The sequence below is a fragment of the Muntiacus reevesi genome, chromosome 12, assembly GCF_963930625.1.
Source record: "Muntiacus reevesi chromosome 12, mMunRee1.1, whole genome shotgun sequence".
Taxonomy (NCBI): domain Eukaryota; kingdom Metazoa; phylum Chordata; class Mammalia; order Artiodactyla; family Cervidae; genus Muntiacus; species Muntiacus reevesi.
The window spans coordinates 6,883,395-6,908,357 of record NC_089260.1 but is presented as its reverse complement, the minus strand read 5'-3'; the positions used below and the strand labels follow the sequence as shown (position 1 = coordinate 6,908,357).

At 39.7% G+C, this 24,963-nt stretch overlaps 1 protein-coding gene across 2 annotated transcripts in view; it reads left to right on the top strand.

Moving 5' to 3' along the window:
- MMP16 (matrix metallopeptidase 16) overlaps positions 1 to 24,963 on the top strand; it is a 379,158-nt gene that overhangs the window by 310,305 nt on the left and 43,890 nt on the right. For both annotated transcript variants that reach the window (XM_065902939.1, XM_065902940.1), the window contains exon 7: positions 20,879 to 21,017. In XM_065902939.1, the coding sequence (XP_065759011.1) occupies positions 20,879 to 21,017 (139 nt within the window). The remainder of the gene's footprint in view (positions 1 to 20,878; positions 21,018 to 24,963) is intronic.

Here is a 24,963-nt window from a genome sequence, read left to right as displayed (position 1 = left end):
TGGGGCGGAGGGAAGGGGAGAGTGGGGCGGGGGGAACGGGAGAGTGGGGCGGGGGGAAGGAGAGTGTGGGGCGGGGGGAAGGGGAGAGTGGGGCGGGGGGAAGGAGAGTGTGGGGCGGGGGGAAGGGGAGAGTGGGGCGGGGGGGAAGGAGAGAGTGGGGCGGGGGGGAAGGAGAGAGTGGGGCGGGGGGAAGGGGAGAGTGGGGCGGGGGGGGGAAGGGGAGAGTGGGGCGGGGGGGGGGAAGGGGAGAGTGGGGCGGGGGGAAGGGGAGAGTGGGGCGGGGGGGGAAGGGGAGAGTGGGGCGGGGGGGGGGAAGGGGAGAGTGGGGCGGGGGGGGGGAAGGGGAGAGTGGGGCGGGGGGAAGGAGAGAGTGGGGCGGGGGGAAGGAGAGAGTGGGGCGGGGGGAAGGGGAGAGTGGGGCGGGGGGAAGGGGAGAGTGGGGTGGAGGGAACGGGAGAGTGGGGCGGGGGGAACGGGAGAGTGGGGCGGGGGGAAGGAGAGTGTGGGGCGGGGGGAAGGAGAGTGTGGGGCGGGGGGAAGGGGAGAGTGGGGCGGGGGGAAGGGGAGAGTGGGGCGGAGGGAAGGGGAGAGTGGGGCGGGGGGAACGGGAGAGTGGGGCGGGGGGAACGGGAGAGTGGGGCGGGGGGAAGGAGAGAGTGGGGCGGGGGGAAGGAGAGAGTGGGGCGGGTTGAGAGAGGCGCTCTGAAGCGTGTCTTTTACCACATGCTAAACAGGTAGCCATTTGGGCTTCCCTGGCAGCTCATATAGTAGAGATTCTGCCTATGGTTCAGGAGACCCAGGTTCCGTTCCTGGGTCAGGAAGATCCCCTGGAAGAGGGAGTGGCTGCCCACTCCAGTGTCCTTGTCTGGAGAATTCCATGGACAGAGGACCTTGGCGGGCCACAGTCCATGGGGTCACACACAGCTGGACACGGCTGAGTGATGGAGCACAGTACACCTGGGAGTTTGCTATGTGGCGCGGAGCTCAGCCCGACGCTCTGCACCAACCCAGGGGGTGATGCAGGGCGGGAGGTGGACGGGAGATTGGAGGTGGGGTGGGCATGTGCGTGTCTCTGTGGCTGATTCATGCTGGTGTATGGCAGAAACAGTACAACACAGGAAAGCAATTATCCTCCAAATGAAAATAAATAAATTTTTAAAAAACAACATATTCCTTGAGAAGAAATAAGAGACTAAAAATAAGAGACAGGGATCTTAGTGCTGGGATATTATAGACATGGTGAGACGTTCCAGTTTGGTCTCTAAATTTCATGTCGTTGGTCACTCGCTCAGTCATGACCGACTCTGTGCCCCCATGGAGGGCAGCACGCCAGGCTTCCCTGTCCTTCACCATCTCATGGAGTTTGTTCACTCACGTCCGTTGAGTCGGTGAGGCCATCCAAACATCTTGTCCTCTGTCGCACCCTTCTCCTGACTTCAGTCTTTCCAAGCCTCAGGGTCTTTCCCAGTGAGTCAGTCGCATTAGGTGGCCAAAATATTGGAGTTCCAGCATCAGTCCTTCCAATGAATATTCAGGTTTGAGTTCCTTTAGGATGGACTGGTTGGATCTCCCTGCTGTCCAAGGGACTCTCAAGAGTCTTCTCCAACACCACAGTTTGAAAGCATCAATTCTTCAGCCCTCAGCCTTCCTTATGGTCCAACTCACACATTCATACATGACTCCTGTAAAAATCATAGCTTTGACTAGACAGATCTTTGTCAGCAGATTAAAGTCTCTGCTTTCTAATATGCTGTCTACATTTGTCAGACTTTCTCTTCCAAGGAGCAAGCATCTTCTAATTTCATGGCTGTAGTCACTAACTGCAGTGATTTTTGAAGTCCAAGTAAGTAAAGTCTTTCACTGATTTCATTGTTTCCCCATCTATATGCCATGAAGTGATGGGACCAGATGCCATGGTCTTAGTGTCTTGAATGTTGCATTTTTGCCAGCTTTTTCACTCTCCTCTTTCACTGTCTTCAAGAGGCTCTTTAGTTCCCCTTTGCTTTCTTCCATATGCTGGTGTCATCTGTATATCTGAGATTATTGATATTTCTCCCTGAAATCTTCATTCCAGGTTGTGATCCATCCAGCCGGGCATTTCACATGAAGTACTCTGTATGTAAGTTAAATAAATAGGGCAACAATCTGCAGGCTTGCGCACTCCTTTCCCAATTTTGAAAGTCTGTTTTCCCATGTTTGATTCTAACTCTTACTTCTTGACCTACATACAGGTTTCTCAGGAGGCAGGTAAGGTGGTCTGGTATTACCAGCTCTTTAAGAGTCTTCCAGTTTATTGTGATCCATGCAGTCAAAGGCTTCAGCTTAGTCAATGAAACAGAAATAGGGGTTTTTCTGGAATTCTCTAGCTTTTTCTATGATCCAACGAATGTTGGCAATTTGATTTCTGGTTTTTCTACCTTTTCTAAATCCAGCTTATACATCTGGAAGAACTCAATTCATGTGCTGTTGATGTCTGTCTTGGGATTATGAGCATTACTTCACTAGTGTGTGAAATGAGTGCAGTTGTGCACTAGTTTGAGCATTCTTTGGGATTGCCTTTCTTTGGGATTGGAATGAAAATTGACCTTTTCCAGTCATGTGGCCACTGCTGAGTTTTCCCGATTGCTGGCATGTTGAATGCAACACTTTCACAGCATCATCATTTAGGATTTGAAATAACTCAACTGGAATTCCATCACCTCCACTAGTTTTGTTCTTAGTGTTGCTTCCTAAGGCCCACTTGAATTCACACTCTCAGATGTCTGGCTCTAGGAGAATGATCACACCATCATGGTTATCTGGGTCATTATGATCTTTTTTTGTACAGTTTTTCTGTGTATTCTTGCCACCTCTTCTTAATATCTCATGCTTCTGTTAGGTCCATACTGTTTCTGTCCTATATTGTACCCATCTTTGCATGAAATGTTTCCTTCATACCTCTAGTTTTCTTGAAGAGATCTCTAGTCTTTCCCATTCTATTGTTTTCCTCTATTTCTTTGCATTGATCATTTAGGAAGGCTTTCTTATCTCTCCTTGCTATACTTTGAAACTCTGCATTCAGATGGATATATCTTTCCTTTTCTCCTTTGCCTTTCACTTCTTTTCTTTTCTCATCTTTTTGTAAGGCATCCTCAATCAACCATTTTACCTTTTTCCATTTCTTTCTCTTGGGGATGGTTTTGGTCACCCCCACCTGTACAAAGTCTTATGGTAGTTTTCTTGTATGTAGGTAGTTTTGCCAACCTCTGTACAGTCAAAAGTCTATGTATAACTTAGGATTGGATGTTTGCATCCACAATTCTTCCATAGCCATAATTTTTCCACAACTGTATTTCTGCATGCATGATCAACTGGAGTTTGTATAGCACCGTAACATTTACTATTGAAAAAAAAAAACCCACATGTATGTCAGTCTATGCAATTCAAACCCATTTTCTTCAAGGTTCAATCTAGTTGCTTTTCCCTTGCTGCTTTTGCAATTCTTTATTCGTCTTTCCTTTCTGCCATTTTTCATTACAGTGTGGCATGTCTCTGAGTTGATCTTTTTTTGGACTACCTGATTCCTGGGCATGAATGCCTGTTTCCTTTCCTAGGTTAGAAATGCTTTCAGCTATTATCTCAACAACAAAATTCTCAGTCTCTTTCTGTATCTTGTCCTTCTGGTGCCCCTATAATGCAAATGTCAGCACACTTGAAGTTGCCCAGAAGTCACTTAAACTAGCCTCATTTAAAAAAAAAAAAATTCTTTTTTCTATTTAGCTTTAGTGATTTCTGCTTTTCTGTCTTCCAGTTTGCTGGTTTGTTCTGTTGTATCATCAAATCTATTGTTGATCCATTCAAGTCCATTTTTTATTTCAATTATTATATCCTTCAGCTCTGTTATTTTTCTTTATATTTTTTGACTCTTTATTAAACTTCTGTATTCATACATTCTTCTCTTGAGTTTATTGAACATCTTTGCAATCATTACCTTAAGCTCCCTACTAGGTAGATTGCTTATCTCTACTTCACTTAACTCTTCTTTTGGATTTTTATCTTGTTCCTTCATTTGGAACGCATTCCTCTGTTGCCTCATTTTGTCTGATTCTCTAGTTTTATTTTTATATGGTAAGTAGTTGGATTAAGTTTCTCAGGCTGGAAGAGTTAGCCCTGTATAGGAGACATCCTCTTGGGGCCAGCACAGCCCCGTACCTGGTCACAGAGTGACCTGCTGTAGGAGCACTTTCTGTGTAGGCTGCACGCGCTCTGGGTTGTGGTGGGTCTGACTAATGTGGCACCTTCGTAGGCAGGGTTGACCTGTGGCCCCGTTGTCTGTGAGGCCCTGCCTCTTGTAGAGGCTCTTGGCCTGTTGGTGAGGAGGCTGGATTCTGGGGCAACTGCCCTGCAGGACCCTTTCCTGGTGGCTGGTTCCAGCCTGCTGGTGGGTTAGCCTGGGTCCTCGCAGAGCTGGCTGTGCACCCTAGAGAGCTTCATACTGATGCAGACCAGCTGATCGGCAGGCAAACCCTCAGTAGGTTTCTTAAGAGGACTCCAGAATGCCACTCGCCAGCACCAGTGTTCTCAGCGTTAGAAGGAGCTCGCCTAAATGCCTCCTGCTAACAGGGTAGGTTTCCTGCAGCCCTCCCACTCACTGGCCGTCAAGGTTGGCTATTCTGGGAGCCCATCTTCCTGCTGTATCACCCCTGCACCAGGGAGCCCAGGGCAGCGCTTCAGTCCCTTTCTCCTTGAAAAGAACCTCTGTAATTTCACATGACCCCTGTTTGTGGGTCACCGACTCAGGCGTTGAGCCTTGACTCTACCCCACCTTGTGGCTTTTTCTTTATCACTTTAGTAGCAGATGATCTCCTCCGGTTGTCCCCGCATTCTTCCCGTTGATAGATGCTCTATGAACAGTTGCAGTTTGGTGTGCCTTTGGGAAGACGTGAGCTCTGGGCTTTCCCTCTCTGCTGTCTTGGTCATCCTTCAACATAGTTCTATATTTAGATGGTACTTGCGAGAAGATAGCATGACTTTCATGTGGACGATGCAGATTTTTTGGATTCTATCAGCCTTTGCATTGCCTGCTGGGAAGGTTTCTAATCATCTTTTTGACAGGGACTGTCTCAGTCTGGCACTAAATTATGCCTCTAAGGCCTCACACAATAAACCAGGAACTAAAATTGCTTGTTTTTTTTTTAATAATAGTTTTTTATCTTGTTTACTTCAAAAACACCAAAAGACAAAAACCAAAAATGGTAGTAATATTCTGAAGAACGAAGAAAACACAATTAAGTTCTCAGTTTTGTTCAAAATGCCATTGCCAGTGGCATTTGTGTTCGAAATTAGAACGCTGAAGTTATTATTTCATTTTTATACAATATGGCCAAGAAATTTATTTTTATTACTAATTCAATATGTGAAATATTATTTTCATAATACCCTAAAAGGATCAAGAGAAGTGGTCCGTAATCAAACCCATTAATATGTCTTTATTGAAACTTATAATTTGTCTCATTAACCATGGTAAAATGTCTCTAAAATTCCTCATGTCCATTCAAATCAGATTCTATGACAGACGAGCTTGTAACAAACTCTAGAAACAACTTCTGTTTTTCAATCTGCCTGAATTTTAGAGTTGTGGATAATAGATTAGTGACCTGTATAGTGAATGTCATTCAGCAATGTAAACAAACAACATTTTGGTTATTTTTTCCTTTAGCAATGTATCAGGAGTAAGATTATTTATTGTTTCAAATTCTTCCAGTGTACAAATAGTAAAATATTCTTGTGTTTAAAGTTCAGCAAGTTATATTTGGCTTTTCTATACCACTCTTATTTACCACTCTGTTTCCAATGCTTACCATAGTACTTAGCTTTTGGAGGTAAAAAAATATATATATATCATTATTAAATGAATTCTTGTTATTCACTGATTTAAGAAGTCTGTTGAATGCACAGCTACTAACTAGACAATGCTATTCAAAAAGATGCTGTTAAGGGCACCCTTTATTTTTTCATAGAATTATTAGATAACCATGCGTAGATTTATATTTAAAGGATGTACTCAATTTTGAAGTATATTTTATAACTGTAAAAAAAAAAAAATCACTTTACAAACAGTCCTCACTAATTCATCAGGTGTTGTTGCTTTCTAATGTTTATAAATGGGACAGTTGCTCCTGTGAATTTTCTTGTAAGTTTTCGGAGAGTTGGAAACTTATCAACTTCCCCCATTTTCCCTACAACTTGCCATTGAAACTGCAAGAGGCACTGGCAGCTTTTTCCGTGGGACGGATGCAGAGCTACGGCCACAGAGACAAGGGCCTTTCACAGAGGGCCCAGGCGGAGGCTGCAGTCACAGCCAGACCGGGGCTCGTAGTCGGCTCTCCCTGCAGGCAGGTTTGGTTTCTGTTGCTGATGGCAAAAAGACATTTTTAAAAAACTCCGCTGGACATTTAAATCTATGATTGCAATAATTACAAAAAAAAAAAAACTTACAGAAAAGTTAGGGCAATTTTCAAGGCAAAATTAATAGAACTTTTTTTCTTTTAATGCCTTTCATCAAATTGTTGCCTTCTTTTCCACCATACCAACCATCGTCAGTAGTAAAATATTAATGCATTGCAAAATCTGTGTAGTTCTGCCTTTATTTTTGTACCTAATCAACTCTGTGTATAATTTTTTAGCCATGGGGCCCACCCTGAATTACAGTTGCAAGCTATATGCATTAATAAAATGGAAACTACCAGGAATGAAATAGGCCTTTGAAAGTGGTTAGGAAGGCCAAAGAAGGAAAACTGAAATCCTTTTGACAGGCACTTTCTGAAGCTGCTGACATTCCTTTAAAAGGCCTTTTTCATGTTGGCTCCCAGAGAGGCTTTGCATAACATACCGAGTAAAACCTGTTAATGCGGCAACAGGACAAGGCCCTGAGCTTTTCGTGAGACCTGGAAAGAAAACGGACAAACTTTCCACTGCTGACATTTCAGCTTGAGATTCTGTTTTTCAAGTGCTGGAGAAGGGAAACAAAGACATAACTTCCTCGGGGATTTATTGTTGGTCAGTCTCTACCTCTTTCATTTCCTTGAGAGCTGTATATTGAAATGTCATAAATATTTTTAAAGATATTTTATAAATTATAAAAACGAAGTAAGCTTGTTAACCCTGAATCTGTGCTACACAAACTTAAGAATAGCCAGAACATATTAAGAGGCAGAAATGTACTTTTCCTTTTGGTTACCTCTTGTTTTACTGTTTTGGTCAATAAACAATTTTGAAAATAATGCCATTGCTCATTTTAAAATAAAATACTATTAACTAGAAAAGAAGCTAACAATATCATTAGTTAATGGTGTTTATCCTTCTGATTACTATCAATAATTTCAGATAATTTAAATTAATTTTTAACATATTAGTCTCCAAATTAATAATAACACAAAAATAATCTTAGTAAATTATTCTGGTAATAATTCTCTTTGTCAGTAGAATCTGGTTGACTAGCATGTATCTGTTACTTGCAAGAATTCTGTTGTATTATGTAGAAGAAACAATCATAGAATAGTTATTTAGAGTTAAAACATGTTTCTGGAAAAGAAATAAATATAATTAAATATAATTTTTCTATATTAAAAATATACTATTGTAATGCCCCAAAGCCGCCAAATATGTGGTTATGTTATATGTGAAATAAAGACTCCTTTCTCTTATTTCCAGTAATGCACTCCATCTTGGTCTAGACCCAAGACAGACTCATATTATATTAAATAAATGTTATAGTGCTTCATATTAAAGTGAGAATTCAGTATGGGTTTTGGGCACACTCTGACATAGTATGTACGAAATTGTTTTCATACATTTCTATGTTTAAAGAAAACATAAAAATTGTTTTCTTAAAAGACGTAATTATGCACTTCAAACACGAAACATTTATGGAATCATTGAAATTGCTAGTATAAACATGAAAATAAAAAGGAAAATACGGTTTAGGTTGTGTTTTGTGTTCAGCTGTAACTTAGACACTCTTAAAAGAAGCTATAACACTTCATTATTTATAATATGTCTATCCAGGTAAAACCTAAAATGATGTCTCTTCTGCTGTTAAAAATGCCATTTAGGGGTTATGTAAAATATCGTCAATCGTTTGTGTTGTTATTATCTTGACTTTATATTTTACCTTTTGTTTTAAATTTCATTTGGAAGAAATGCAAAGAAATAACATTATCTGGATGCAGAAAAAAGTTGAGGTAGTATATATCAGAATTGCTTGTACTTTGAGATGTTAAAAATGGCCAGGTTATTCGGTGGTGAAAGTCATAGTGTTTCACTGTCTAGTCCTTGGATTAATGAAGCAGGCTACCTGAGTGGCTCAAGCTGTAAACTGTTCAATTAACAATGCAAAGAAACCAAAAATTGCTTGATGCATGAACTAAAATCACTACTTATCAATTTGCAGAGGGAATTCTAATATTTGCTGTTCAGTCGCTCAGTCATGCCTAAATATTTGAGACCCCATGGACTGTAGCACACCAGGCTTCCCTGTCCTTTACCATCTGCCAGAGTTTGCTAAAACTCATGTCCATAGAGTCAGTGATGCCATCCAACCGTCTCATCCTCTGCTATCCCCTTCTCCTCCTGCCTTCAGTCTTTCCCAGCCTAAGGGTCTTTTCCAGTGAGTCAACTTTTTGCATCATGTGGTGAAAGTATTGGAGTGTCAGCTTCAGCATCAGTCCTTACAATGTATATTCAGGGTTGATTTCCTTCAGTATTGACTGGTTTGATCTCCTTGCTGTCCAAGGGACTCTCAAGAGTCTTATCCAACACCACAGTTCGAAAGCATCAATTCTTCAGAGCTCAGCTTTCTCTATAGCCCAACTCTCACATCCACACATGACAACTGGAAAAAGCATAACTTTTGACTAGACAGACATATGTTGGCAAAGTGATGTTGCTGCTTTTTAATACACTGTCTAGGTTTGTCATAGCTTTTCTTCCAAGAAGTAAGTGTCTTTTAATTTCATGACTGAAGTTACTATCTGTAGTGATTTTGGAGACCAAGAAAATAAACTCTGTTACTCTTTTCATTGTTTCCCCATCTGTTTGTCATGAAGTGATGGGACTGGATGCCATGATCTTAGTGTTTTGAATGTTGAGTTTTAAGCCAACTTTTTCACTCTCCTCTTTCACTTTCATCAAGCGGCTCTTTAGTTCCTCTTCAGTTTTGGTCATTTGAATGGTATCATCTGCAAAAAAAAAAAAAAACAAGAGAGCTCCAGAAAAACATCTATTTCTGGTTTTTTTGACTATGCTGAAGCCTTTGACTCTGTGGATCACCACAAACTGTGGAAAATTCTTAAACAAATGGGAATACCAGACCACCTGACCTGCCTCTTCAGAAATCTGTATGCAGATCAGGAGGCAAAAGTTAGAACTGGACATGGAAAAACAGACTGGTTCCAAATAGGAAAAGGAGTACATCAAGGTTGTATATTGTCATCCTGCTTATTTAACTTATATGCAGAGTACATCATGAGAAATGCTGGGATGGATGAAGCACACGCTGGAATGAATTGCCAGAAGATATATCAATAACCTCAGATATGCAGATGACATCACCCTTATGGCAGAAAGTGAAGAGGAACTAAAAAGCCTCTTGATGAAAGTGAAAGAGGAGAGTGAAAATGTTGGTTTAAAGCTCAACATTCAGAAAACTAAGATCATGGCATCCAGTCCCATCACTTCATGACAAACAGATGGGGAAACAGTGGGAACAGTGACAGACTATTTTTTGGGCTCCAAAATCACTGAAGATGGTGACTGAGCTCATGAAATTAAAAGACACTTACTCCTTGGAAGGAAAGTTATGACCAACCTAGATAGCATATTAAAAAACAGAGACATTACTTTGTCAACAAAGGTCCATCTAGTCAAGGCTATGGTTTTTCCAGTACTCATGTATGGATGTGAGAGTTGGACTATAAAGAAAGCTGAGTGCTGAAGAACTGATGCTTATGAACTGTGGTATTGGAGAAGACTCTTAAGAGTCCCTTGGACTGCAAGGAGATCTAACCAGTCCCTACTAAAGGAAATCAGTCCTGAGTATTCATTGGAAGAACTGATGTTGAAGCTGAAACTCCAATACTTTGACCACCTGATGAGAATAATTGACTCATTGGAAAAGACTCTGATGTTGGGAAATATTGAAGGTGGGAGGAGAAAGGGACAACAGAGAATGAGATGGTTGGATGGCATCACTGACTCAGTGAAGATGAGTTTGAGTAAACCCTGGGACTTGGTGATGGACAGGGAGGCCTGGCGTGCTGCAGTCCATGGGGCCACAAAGAGTTGGACAGGACTGAGCGACTGAACTGAACTGCACATCTGAGGCTGTTGTTATTTCTCCCAGCAGTCTTGATTTCCAGCTTGTAAATCATCCAGCCTGGCATTTTGCATGACATACTCTGCACATAAGTGAAATAAACAGTTTGAGAATATACAGCCTTGTCAATACTCCTTTCCCAATTTTGAACCAGTCCGTTGTTCCATGTCCAGTTATAATTGTTACCTCTTGATCTATATTTAGGTTTCTAAGGAAGTAAAGTCTAGTAAGGTAAGATGGTCTAATATACCCATCTTTTTAAGAATTTTTATAGTTCGCTATGATCCCCCCTATCAAAGGCTTTAGTGTAGTCTATGAACCAAGGATAGATATTTTTCTGCAATTCTCTTGTGTTCTCTATGATTGAATGAGTGTTGGCATCTGATCTGTTCCTCTGCCTTTACTGATCCCAGCTTGTACATCAGGAAGTTATTAATTCAAGTACTGCTGAAGCCTAGCTTAATGGATTTTGAGCGTAACCTTACTAGCATGGGAAATGAGCAGGAATGTCCGGTAGTCTGAAGATTCCTTAACACTGCCCTTGTTTGAGATTGGAATAAAAGCTGACTTTATCCAGTCCTGTGGCCACTATTGGGTTTTACAAGTTTGCTGACACATTGAGTGCAGCAATTTAACAGCATCATCTTTTAGGATTGTAGATAGCTCAGCTGGAATTCCATCACCTCCACTAGCTTTGTTCATAGTAATGCTTCCTCGGGCCCACTTGACTTCGAACTCCAGGATGTCTGACTCTTGGTAACTGGCCACACCTTCATGCTTATCCCAATCGTTAAGACCTTTTTTATATAGTTCTTTTGTGTATTCTTGCCACCTCTTCTTAATGTCTTCTGCCTCTGTTAGGTCCTTAATGTTCCTGTCCTTTATTGTGCCCATCCTTGCATGAAATATTTCTTTGCTATCTCCAATTTTCTTGAAGAGACCTCTAGTCCTTCCCATTCTATTGTTTTCCTCTATTTCTTTGCATTGTTCATTGAAGTCGGATTTCTTATCTCTCCTTGCTGTTCTTGGGAACTCTTCAGTTGGTTATGTATTTCCCTTTCTCCTTTGCTTTTCACTTCTCTTCTTTCCTCAACTATTTGTAAAGCCTCCTCAGACAACCACTTTGCCTTCTTTCATTTCTTTTTCTTTGGGATGCTTTTGGTCACTGCCTTCTGTGCTGTGTTACAAACCTTCATCCATAGCTCTTCAGACACTCCATCTGCCAGATTTCATCCCGTGAATCTATACATCACCTCCAGTGTATAATCATAAGGGATTTGATTTAGGTCATATCTGAATGGCTTCGTGGTTTTCCCAACTTTCTTTGTTTAAGCATGACTTTTGCAATAAGGAGATGATGATCTGAGCCACAGTCAGTTCCAGATCTCTTTTTGCTGACTGTATAGAGCTTCTCCATCTTTGGCTGCAAAGAATGTAAACAGTCTGATTATAGTATTGACCATTTGGTGATGTCCATGTGTAGAGTCATCTCTTGTGTTGCTAGGACCTGTGAGTTCTTTGGCAAAATCCTTTTAGCCTTTGCTCTGCTTCAGTTTGTACTCCAAGGCCAAACTTTTCTGAGCTATGAATACCTAACATTTAGAAACATTGTATCAACACAAAATGATTTTATGTGGTTTTTATTTACTCTTGAATAGAAAGAGTGTTTATAAATTTAAGCAAAGTGATTTTCTTTAACATCATCCCTTTGAATATTAATTTATTTGCATTCAATTAAAATAGTACTTGCTTCACACAATAATCAATAACCAACTTTTAAGGAATGAATGGATGGCATCCAGTGAGATTCATCTATGTTTATAATGGTTACTAAGTGAATTACAATTGCAAATTATTGTTTAGCCACACAATACAAGTTAAAAAGTGTTGAATAGCACTGAAATCTTGCAAAAAAAGATAAATGAGGATTTATTTCTGTCTTCGGAAGACAGAAAAAGCTTAAATTGCTCAACTAAATAAACTATTCTTCAGTTTCATGTGAATTTGTATCCTCATGAAGAAATGCAGGCAGGCTAATGTATTCTCAATCGAACTTTCAGCTATATCCCCCAATATACAAGTTGTAAATAATCATAACTGAAGTGAATATTTGAAATGCATGTGATTGAGCAAGGAGGAATATACTCATCAACTTAAATGCTTTTCATAAACATCACCTTTTTTTTTTTTAACACTTGGAGACTAATTTGGTTTACTCTTTATTATCTGCCATATTGTTTTATTCACTTGGCATCCTCATTCTGGGATATGTATGCTTCATTATTTAGTGTTTACTACTTTACCTAAAACAAATGCCTTCTTCTCTCCAGTCATTGCAGTAATATGTTTGCCTCCTAAATTCCCCAGTGCTTTATTTTCTAAACACAAATAAGCATCTGCCCTATACTCTAGCATGATTCAGCTTATGTTAGACCCTTCTAATTCTGCATTTATTTTTATTTTATTTACTCCTCATTTTTGTCCTTCATCTCTAAACCTGTTTTCTTCTATATTCTATTTTATTGATCTGGCATTAGATATCTCATCAAAACACTGTTTTCATTTCATATAGCATCTATGTGTAGTTGCTTCTAGAATGATCACTTTCCTCCTACCATTTCACCTTCCCTAGACTACACTCCACCAGGAACCACTATAACTTCTAGTCTCCAAATCTCATTTCCCCTTCTCTGAAAAAGAAGTATTTTGCTTGTACGCCATTGTCATCAGCCTGGTGGAGCATAGATTATTTTACATTAAATACCTTCCTTTGGTATGATGTGTGTTAACTTCCTTTTCTATAGTACCCCTGTGAAGGGCCTGTTAAAGTCTAGTCAACATCATCTTTCCTCAAAGATTTCTGAAATTCTTCTTAATTTATGAATCTTCCAGCTCAGTAGAAGAGACACACCATCTCTTTTATGCAAAAATATTACCATCTTAAGTTTCTATATTTTCAGTTCAATTCAGTTCAGTCGCTCAGTCATGTCCGACTCTTTGTGACCCTATGGACTGCAGCATGCCAGGCTTCCCTGTTCATCGCCAACTCCTGGAGCTTGCCCAACTCTTGTTCATCGAGTTGGTGATGCCACCCAACCACCTCATCCTCTGTCGTCCCCTTCTCCTGCCTTCAGTCTTTCCCAGCATCAGGGTCTTTTCCAATGAGTCAGTTCTCATCAGGTGGCCAGAGTGTGCTTCCGATACTTTCACAAACCGTCCAATCTTATCTATCAATTTTATTTAATCATCTGTCATCAGATTACTTCTTGCTCAGAATAATTTTTAAAAACCATTCAACGGCATCAGTAGTTGTCCAAGCCTTATTTAGCTGAAAAATTATGAAACTTATTAGCTTATATTTCTTTTGGAGAAGCTTCTCCTTTTTTCTCCTTTTTTATTTTTTCTTTAACAGTAAGCAAGTATTGTTGCTCATATTAGCTTCACTTCGTAGATATGAAACTAATAGCAAATTATTATTGTGAACCAATAGCAAATGTGATAATTTGCTATGGGTGTGCTAATGATTGTGGTAATCTGACTTCCCTCGGTGGTTTATACCCTCCCTATTTTATTGGACAGCCGGTAGTCTATTGAGGATTTTGAGTTTAAGGAAGGACAGTTACCTTTTGAACTCCCTATTTAAGTAAATAAGCCATCAGTAACAACAGTAGCAAAACAATAGCGACAGAAGGAATGTTTTCAAGACCATATTAGCATAAAGCAATTAGGTGTTGGTAATGAGGATTAGTCCCCCCTGTTATGGCAACAACTCCTCTTGAACTCTGAAACAAAGTCCCCTAGGAATCTTTCAGGGTTTTTTGCATGCTAATTTCTTGGGAATTCTCCACTCCATCTACCCTTTTCTCTTAGGAACAAACCTTTAATTCAACATAGGCATTTAACACCTAATTTGTTGATAAATAACTGTGTAACCCTTTGAAAAAAAAGGAAAAAAAAATCCCTTCTAGCACATTTTCTCCTGGGCATCTGGCCTGTTTTCCTCCCTTCAGCCTTAAGCTTCTGCACTTGCTTAGAGCTTTCACATAGAGTCTATAGATAACTCTTTATTTCTGTCCAGTATATATTTTTTAGTGCTAATTGTCTGCTCTACATTCCACGTTCTCTCAGCTCAATGAAGATCCTGCTTTTAGTATACTTAGTACTGGGGGAGGGGGGTGGAATATGACTGGTTGAAGAGGAAGTCATAAAAATAATACTCCATAGCTCTAGCTCAACTCTTGATTCTTCTTATGTCACTTCATGAAATATCTCTTACTCATGAAATATCTCGCTTTCCCACTCTTCACACCCTGACCATGTCAGGGCACTTCGGCCAACACCATACTGCGAGATGAAAAACAGAAGGGTCACCGACAGGGCAGGATGAGCCCCTGGGGAACAGAGGCACAGTTTTCAGTGAATATCCCTGGAGGCGGTGAAGTCATAAATAAAGAAAGAAGGAAGGAAAGGAAGGAGGAAGGGAGGGAGAGAGAAAGCAGATGACAAAGATGACCATTTAGAACATGTAGACACAGGCTGGCAAATACATAATGTCCATACAGTGATTTGCCACAAATAGATGGGGAAACAGTGGAAACAGTGACAGACTTTATTTTGGGGGGCTCCAAAATCACTAAAGATGGTGACTGCAGCCATGAAATCAAAGGATGCTTGCTCCTTGGAAGAAAAGCTATGACCAACCTAGATAGCATATTAAAAAGCAGAGACATTACTTTGCCAACAAAGGTCCATCTAGTCAAGGCTATGGTTTTTTCCAGTGGTCATATATGGATGTGAGAGTTGGACTATAAAGAAAGCTGAATGCCGAAGAATTGATGCTTTTGAACTGTGGTGTTGAAGAAGACTCTTGAGGGTCCCTTGGACTGCAAGGAAATCCAACCAGTCCATTCTAAAGGAGATCAGTCCTGGGTGTTCATTGGAAGGACTGATGCTGAAGTTGAAACTCCAATACTTGGGCCACCTGATATGAAGAACTGTCTCATTTGAAAAGACCCTGATGCTGGGAAAGATTGAAGGCGGGAGGAAGAGGAGACAACAGAGAGTGAGATGGCTGGATGGCATCACTGACTCAATGGACTGAGTCTGAGCAAGCTCAGGGAGTTGGGGATGGACAGGGAGGCTTGGTGTGCTGCAGTCCATGGGGTTGCAAAGAGTTGGACAGGACTGAGCGACTGAACTGAGTTCAGTGATCTAAGTACTTTGGTAGATATGGATACTCTAAGGGCAGTAAATAGGGCCTATAGCAAACTTCCTATGGGGGCACTTCAGTTAAGTGTTGACAGATCAAGACCCTGCACCCAGGCCAAGGAAAAGGTTTGCTCTCTTGTCTCCCTTTCACTGCTTTTCTCTGCCTTTGAGCACTTAGTTAACACAGGGCTGGGCTTTGTTCCAGAACCGAGAAGTGCCGTGTTTGAATACGATAGATGAGGTACACGCTATGATGAGACACAGGTGAGCATATAAACAAGATAATTTCAGAGAACAATAAGTATTATGAAGAAAATAAAACATGATGGGATGATAGAAAAAGACTGAAGAGACAATTTTAAATTGGCTGGTTAAAAAACTAAATTGAATACACTGCCCTCTCAATTACCTTGAGTAAAAAAAAAAAAAAAAAAAACAGCCTGTACTTTATTCAGCAGGAACATAGTTTTTATTGTAAATGAGACATCTTTCTTCAGGTCAGAAATAAAGGGATGGTAATTCTTAATAGGTGTGCTAATGGCACAGCTGTTTTCTAGCTCATTATATTCACTAAATGGTAGTTCCCATTTTATAGCGGCAGCAATAATAGCATTTCACACAGCCTTTTGAAATTATTGTTTGTCTCTGTTCCCTTCTAGGATGAATGTACATTCTTAAAGAGTTCATATTTTTAGAACTCCAGAATTGCTAGTTCAGTGGGAGGAATAAAATCTTTTCTATTTTTTCGACTCAGTTACATGGTAATGTGAATTAAAATTTAGATCACCTTGCCAGTATTCACGATCCTCAGATCCCAAAGGAGAGGGGGCGAAGCAACGTGTCATAGGACTCTTTGGCACAATTGAATCTACAGTCTGTGGCGCCTTTCCCTAAAGGCAGTGAAGCGTTTTTCAGTGAACTCTCCTTTTCTTCATCACAGTTATTGCAAACTGATTTCTGAACAAGAGTTGATGCAAAAAGAAACAGGAAAAAAAAAGTATCAGGACCTAAAAAGAAAACAGTGTCAACACACGTGTCTTTTCACGTGCTCCTCGCATCTTTGAGTATAGAGTTTAACCACACTTGGTACAGCGACACTCCATAGCCAACATTCTTTGCCTATGTAAGTGGAATAAAACCAAATAGTTATAGTATTGTATTATGTATGGAGAATTATTATTTTTTCAGTTTTAAAAATTAATATTCTTTTTGTTAATGGTCAACAATAGGGTATGTCTGAATCCCATATGACATGGGAAGAAAAATCTATGCGTAAGCTCCAAAATGTTTGTTTCTGAAATAAAATACTGCTGTTTAAGTAGGGATGAATTCCTTTGGCAATTTTTAAGCATGGTGCTTTTCCATAAGTTGACTTTACAAATGTGCTGGCTGTGATTGTTTTTAGTGTATCCTGCTTCCTTCCTCCCTCTTCTGTAAGAACTCTGGCCAACAAGAGGTCGGAGGCAAGATACAAGCAAACAATCCAGGGCTCTAGAGCGACGATTCCTCTTTCTCTCCTTTGTAGCAGAGGCCAAACCAAAATCTACGTTGTTTGAAAGGTGAAGACATGTTTTTCATCTGCTCATGGTTCAAAGTTCTTTATGTATCATACCCTTGTAGAAAATGGAATGTGCACTAATCGTCTGTCCATTCATAGCACCTTTATGTTCTTTTATATAGCTTTTGTCTTAAAAAAGAAAATTCACTTACTTTTACTTTACCCTTTCCTCCTTAATTTTTTCTTCTTTCAAGAAATATTTACATGTGTGATTTTTTTTTTTTTTTCGGAAAATAGGAAGCCATAAGGAAACAAAAGACAGACCAGTTTGCCATCATTGAGCTTGTATTCTAGATGAGAGAGAATGAAAGAAAAATAAGTAAGACATGTATTGTATAAAACAGGGGTAAATGTAATCAATGATGAAAAAACAGGAAGAGGAGAGTAAAAGCCAGTGTAGGGGGTGGAATGAGGGATTTCAGTTTTAGATAAGGTGGTCAGAGAAGGTTTCCTCTGGAAGGAAGATTTGCACAGACATCTCGATCTCATTTTAAATATATTCTCTGGGAAAATTAGTCACAAGGCCCTGTTTGTGAAATGGTAATCTGTAGTGATCATGGTGTGCATTTGCATACTCTAAGAAAGCTTGCTTAATTATTCTTACCATTGAATCCTGCTAAGCAGAGAAGTTGCAGATATATTGAGGAGAATCAGAACTGGAGCATCTACAATATATATGACTCTCTGCCAAGGCTACTGTCTGTGAAAAGTAGTCACAAATTCACCTGTGCTTCTGCATTATCATGAAAGCATCTGCAGATTGGCTCTGCTTATCTTGAGGGAGAAATTTCATTTCTTCCTTCGTTAGTGGCATGTTAGGTTGTATTCTTATCTTCAGACTGCAGCCTGTTTGTCCCAAAGAGCCGTTGGCCTGTCTGAATTGTGGGGAGATGCTAGCAATGTGAAGTGCTTCTCTGAGAAAAGTTGGATTATATTCCCAGGACTTTTCATCCATTTTCTTCCTATTCTTCAGCTTAAAGAGCTTTTTGTTTTGTTTAATTGTTCCATAAATAATTATAGTCAGTTATTTCTTTGTTAGAATCCAGTAGTATACAGCAATTTTCATTTATTTTAGGATATATATTACCATAATCTTAAAATGTTTTAAATGGAGATTGGAATGACTTTAACACTCAGTTACAAACCCCTGTTGCAGACAGACCAAAATGCTTTTTTGTTTTTGTTTTAAATTATCAGACTATCATGTGTCCACATACTATTGACATTACACTCTGGGCCTTACTCCCCATATATATTTTATTAGATCAATCTTTTCATGAAATAATTTGTATCTTAAAATCACATAAGTGTACCTCCTGCATGTTGATCAAAACATTTATCAATTCAAGCTGCCTGATAGTACGGAAGTGATGAACAGGAGGTTAACAACTTGCCACTTCTGTCCTTTATTGTGTCCCTCTTCGCATGCAATGTTCCCTCGGTACCTCTAATTTTCTTGAAGAGCTCTCTAGTAATATGCAGAGTGCATCATGCTAAATGCTGGGCTAGATGAATCACAAGCTGGAATCAAGTTTCCTTGGAGAAGTATCAGCAACCTCAGATATGTAGATCACACTACTCTAATTGCAGAAAGTGAAGTCAGGAAGTAAAGTGCCTTTTGAGGAGGTTGAAAGAGGAAAGTGAAAAAGCTGGCTTGAAACTCAACATTAAACAACTAAGATCATGGCATCCCATCTCATCACTTCATGGTGAATAGAACGGGAGAAAGTGAAGGCAGTGACAGACTTTATTTTCTTGGGCTCCAAAATCACTGAAGATGGTGACTGCATCCATGAAATTAAGGGACACTTGCTCCGTGGAAGGAAAGCTGTGATAAACCTAGACAGCATATTAAAAAGTGGAGACATCACTTTGCCAACAAAGGTCTGTCTAGTCAAAGCTATGGTTTTTCCAGTAGTCATGTATGGATGTGAGAGTTGGACTATAAAGAAAGCTGAGCACCAAAGAATTGATGCTTTCGAACGTGGTGTTGGAGAAGACTCTCAAGTCCCTTGGACTGCAAGGAGATCCAGCCAGTCCACCCTAAAGGAAATCAGTCCTGAATATTCATTGAAAGGACTGATACTGAAGTTGAAGCTCCAATACTTTGGCCCCCTGATGTGAAGAGCCGACTCATTGGAAAAGACCTTGATGCTGGGAAAGATTGAAGGCAGGAGGAGAAGGGGACAGCAGAGGATGAGATGAGTGGATGGCATCACCAACTCAATGGACATGAGTTTGAATAAACTCTGGGAGTTGGTGATGGACAGGAAGGCCTGGTGTGCTGTAGTCCATGTGGTCTCAAAGAATCAGACATGACTGAGTGACTGAGCTGATTCCACTAGTCAGGTATGGATTATGAGAATTTATCCTTAAAGAAGGTTGAGGACTGAAGAATTGATGCTTTCAAATTGTGGTGCTGGAGAAGACTCTTGAGAGTCCTTTGAACCAGTTGATCCTAAAGGAAATCAACCCCGAATTTGCATTGGCAAGACTGATGCTGAAGCTGATACTTTGGCCATCTGATGCGAAGAGCCGACTCATTGGAAAAGACCTTCATGCTGGGAACCATTGAAGACAAAAGGTGGAGGAGGTGGCTGAGGATAAGATGGTTAGATAGTATCAGCAGCTCAGTGAACGTGAAATTGAGTATATTCTGGGAGTTAGTGGAGGCAAAAAGAGCCTGACATGCTATAGTCTATGAGGTCACAAGAAGTAATATATGACTTAGCAACTTAACAACAAACACATAATTTCCAATGAAACCTTGCTTGAAAATACTGAAATGTAATGAAATATTTAATTTTAATTTATTGGAAGCTAATTTTTAAAATATGCCTTTTTTTCTAATATTAAAACACTTTGGATAGTCTCTAAATTATTCCAAAATTTTCAATAGAAAACAATTTAATGTCATCAGATACACCTTTTGGGGGAATAGTTTTTGCCCTTAGTCAGAATTTATGGTGAAAAATATATTGTGTTTTGTCTAAAAAATATTCATAAATATCTACTTTGGGGCAAGACAGATACATAATTTACTGGTGATAATAGTAAACACATTTAATATAAAATGACCTGTGGTATGACTGAATGAAGTATAGGTTATTATGACAGCAAATAGGCGAAGCAATTGACCTATGCTTTAATCCACTCTCATGATCTTCCTTCAAGATTCCTTTGTTCAGTGTAATTTACACTGGATAAATTATATTATGATAATTTATATATATAATGACAGTATAATTTATTGTCCAAACCAGGATACATTTGAAGGTGAAAGAGGACTCTATTTATAATTGCGTGAGACAGTAGCATAACATGGGCATTCTAGGAGGTATGGCCTCTCTATTTTATCGCAGCACTTTAGGTGTAGAGACCTTGAATATGTCTATAAATACAAAGGTGCATATGTGTTGCTATGCCGCTTTTATATTTTGGAAAGGTCACTTAATCCACAAATCTGGCAGGGTCTTGTCTGTGCTACCTTTGTTTTTCCATTTAGAGATAATGTAAACTGCTAAGATTAAGTATTTTTATGTTATCTTTTAAACCACAATTCATAGATTAGACATTGGGTAGTTTACTACAAGAATCTTTGTGATCATAGTGGGCAAGTTGTTAAACTGTTCATTTGACTGTTCTGGTGTAGGACAGTGATAACTGCACTAGCTTACCTGTAAAAGCATTAAACCACAGTACAGGGAAATTCCTGGAGGCCTCACTTCTGTTGAAAGTTGCTTCTGTTTGCTTTGCAGGACCAGTGGTTTTGGCGAGTCAGAAACAACAGGGTGATGGATGGATACCCCATGCAAATTACTTACTTCTGGCGGGGCTTGCCTCCTAGCATTGATGCAGTTTATGAAAACAGTGATGGGAATTTTGTCTTCTTTAAAGGTAAGGGATATTTCCCATGTCTCGCTCTGTTGTATCCTGGTCACCTTGTCCAGGGCCGTGTTGTACACACAGGGATGAATAATTAAAACCTGTTGTGTGAGTTTAGGTAGCTAATTCATTCTATAAAATGAACCACATATGTTAGCTACAAATATAAATGAAGCAAGATCAAAGATAATTTTTAATTCTCTAATTTATGTTTTCTCATACAATATCCCCATTTGTAAGTCACATTTAGGAGGCACTGTGATCACTTAGAATTTTTAGATTTGGCCTAAAGGCACCAGAGAAATAAATATACAAATAAATAAATAAATTAGTTAAAAGTAATTTTTCTAAGGTATTTGGTATTTTTTTAAGAGTATTTGGGATTACTTGCTGTTTTTACACAATGAAGTTCATTTCACTTATTTTCATATATAATCTCTTCACTGTAATTTAGTCAACTTAATCTCTTTACATGATTTAGTCAATTTATGTTAAATAGTTTTCAATAAACTAAGAAATTACTCATAAAGATAAGAAAAACTTATGAGTAGAAAAAAGTCACCCAATCATTTTACCCAGTAAAATTTGTTGCTTCTTATTTATCTGAGTGACAAATTTCAGTTACACAAATACTAATGTCTAGCATGCAAAAGTGAGATTATTTTAATTAAATTAAACTGAATTTAAGTCAAATGACTGTCAGGTCTGACTCTTTGTGACCCATGGACTGTAGCCCGCCAGGCTCCTCTGTGCATGGGGATTTTCCAGACGAGAATACTGGAAGGGGACCTTCCTAACCCAGGGATTGAACCCAGATCTCCCGCATTGCAGGCGGATTCTTTTGCTAATATTCAAAACAATAAATCTTAAAGATCTTGAGTCTGTTGGGGTCAGGGGGCCCAGGGAAAAGAGACTGACTGAGTTGAAGGATTAAAAGAACTATGAAGAGAACAAGTTTGAGTTGACTTGAGGAAAAGTAGAATGCAGAATGAATGTGACTGAATGGGTTACTTAAGAGTCTAAAGGACTGAGAATAAGCTTAAATAAGGATTGAGACTGAGGGAAAAGAAAAAGGAATCTTAACTAAATAAAGCAATTATTCTCAGGACCAAACTAGAAGAATTGGTTGTGGTGATGAGAGTAATGTAAACACAAGATTTGCGAGATACTTGTCATATTTTAAGTGAAGTCCAAACCACCCATATAAAATCAAGGTATATACTCAGAATTTATTTTATCTTTACAAATTATAACTTGAGAAAGAGGGGGTATAGTATATTAATTATAAGAATACCATGGTCCTGAAGTCATATTGCTAATTTTGAGCACTTACTAGCTATATGAACTACACAGCTGCTCAATTTTCCATGTGCCTCAGTTTCTCCACCTGGAAAATGGTAGTACTAGTGTTCCACATCTCAGAATTGAAGACTAAATTAAGAGTACATGTAAAGTGCTTGGTACAAGTAAGCCCTCAATAAATGCCAACTATTGCTGCTGGTGGTACGATTACTATTGATATTATTGCCCTCCTGCTCTCTGTAATAAGTGTATAAAGGAAGTAGACGTGTACTGTACCATTGCAGACAAAGAAAGGATACATCTGAAGGGTCTGAATCTTAGAGCCATGAAATCTGGAGAAAAATTATCCTCCCCTACGCTTTCTTTGGTCCTGTGTGTGGTAGCAGCAAAAAAAAAAATAGGGAAGAAGAAGCCCTAGGTAGCCGAGGGCTGGAGGACTGTCCCAGGGGGTCCCGTCTCGTCCCAGGATCAATAGAGCTCGCTGACAAAGCTGCCTGAGGAGAAGCCGCCACAGTCCTCAATCAGTGTTCCCCCAGCTCTTTATTGCCGCAGGGTCTTCTCACTTTTTACCCACGTTTCGTCTCCTCTCTCCCTCACTCTGGAACGGCTGGCTCCTTTTCATCTTTCAACAGTTGGCATAAAAGGGATCTCTTCAGAGTGCACTCCCTGTCCACTCCATTTAAAGCAGTATCTTCCAGCTTGCACCAGCCCTTGCAAAAATGTGCAATTACCTGTGGCATTCAAATGTAAATTTCCTGACCGGTGGAACTGGTTTCTATTTTCTGGCACATGACTGTATTTCCAGTGCCCGGAGCAGTGTTGGGTGCATAGTAGGTGTTCCACAGACATTTTAGTAAGAGTGATGCGGTTAAACATTGACTTGACTCAGTATGGTGTTTCTTATGTTGAGATGCTGACATCAGAACAATTCTGTCTCTTCTCACATATGTACTGTTGAATGTTCAGCTTGTCAGTGGTGCCTCTTGATATACTGTCAATATAAAGAAATCTCTAATCTTAAAAGTTTGCCTCTCCAGGGACCCTGCTATGATGCTTCCTTCTCACATTACCTTCAGATAAATTTGTGAACATGCAGCTCCTTTATTCCAAACGCCATTGCCTATCCAGAGGGAGCCAGAAGCTCTGGTTGCTTCCCATAAGACTAAACTTTTTTCTGGCATCTATCTCATTATTGTCAGGAGTATTGAGTCCCAGAACTCTGGGCTCCGGGTGACACACCATCTCCTTTCTTATCTTTCTTGCAGCAATTACAATCAAAATCTCTGTCCCAGCTTGCCACCATGATGGCCTCTATCACCTCAAAGTGTAGGTAATCAGATCATCTCTTTCATCTCAAGACCATCATCGTCAACTTGCTCTGGGACATTGAGACCACTTCGTCTCTAGCAATCCAACTTCCCTCCCTATTTAATTTTTTACATATTGTTTGGCAGACTATATGCTTCACTTATTTATCGCTCATCTGTATCTTTCTCACTGGAATATTGACTCATAAGGTCCAGATCTCTATTTCTTATATTATTTTTTCTTTCATTTTAATACTGCTGTCTCCAATACCTCAAACCAGGAGTTGACAAACTTTTCTCTGTAATGACCAAATAGCAAATGTTTTAGCCTTTGAAGCCTGTACCATCTCTATTACATATCCTTTTATATTTTTCAACCTTCAAATAATGTAAATATTCTTAGATTGTGGGCTGTACAAAAAACAGGATGCTTGTCCTAGTTTGCTGAACTCCGTTATAATCAATGTCTGGAATGTAGTAAACACTAAACAAATAATTATTGAATGATGAAGTATAAAACGCAAGTTCTAATCTGGGTTTGTATTCACAGCTCTATACAAGTTGGTCTCAGCCTCCGGTCATCCTGGATAACTGTTACTAATGTATTGAAGACTTCTTCTTCTCCAAGTTGTTCTTTTCTTGGTCCTCCTTCTCTTTGTCTCTTTCTCCTTGTTTTCCCTTTGTGTTTTTCTCTTCTGATATGTATTATGCGTGTGCGTGCTCAGTCACTGACTCTTTGCAGCCCTATAGACTGTAGCCCGCTAGGCTCCTCTGTCCATGGGGTTTTCTAGGCAAGAATACTGAAGTGAGTTACCACTCCCACCTCCACGGAATCTTCCTGACCCAAGGATCTAACCTGCACCTCCTGCCTTATGCAGTGGAAGTTATCAATATACAGTTATAAAAGCATCTATAGATGTAGTCAATTTTATATTCTTAATAGAATTTTATTGCTTTTTGATAGGTAAAGATGTAGTATAAGGATTGACTTTGCTTCCAGATAATATGTAACAACAGAGATCAGATTTGACCTTCCACCTAAAACCACTAAAAATTGGACAAAGCATATAAAACAATAATTTTTATGACATTGGACATCAAGAAAGGTAGTGAATCTTCAGAGTTAAAAACAAAGAGAAGTAAGCCTAGAAGTTTTCCCAGTTTCCTGTCTTGAAAGAATTCTAGGCTATGGACCAACATGTAAGAATCCAGGTAGAGCTCAAAAGATGCTCTCGGTTGAGGACAGAGCTGAGTCAAGGAGAGTGAGGTGCCTGCAGTTAACAAGACAGAGTAATCAGAGGAAAGAGCTGTGCAGACTGGAGACATGGAGCTTTGCAGCGGAGACTCCT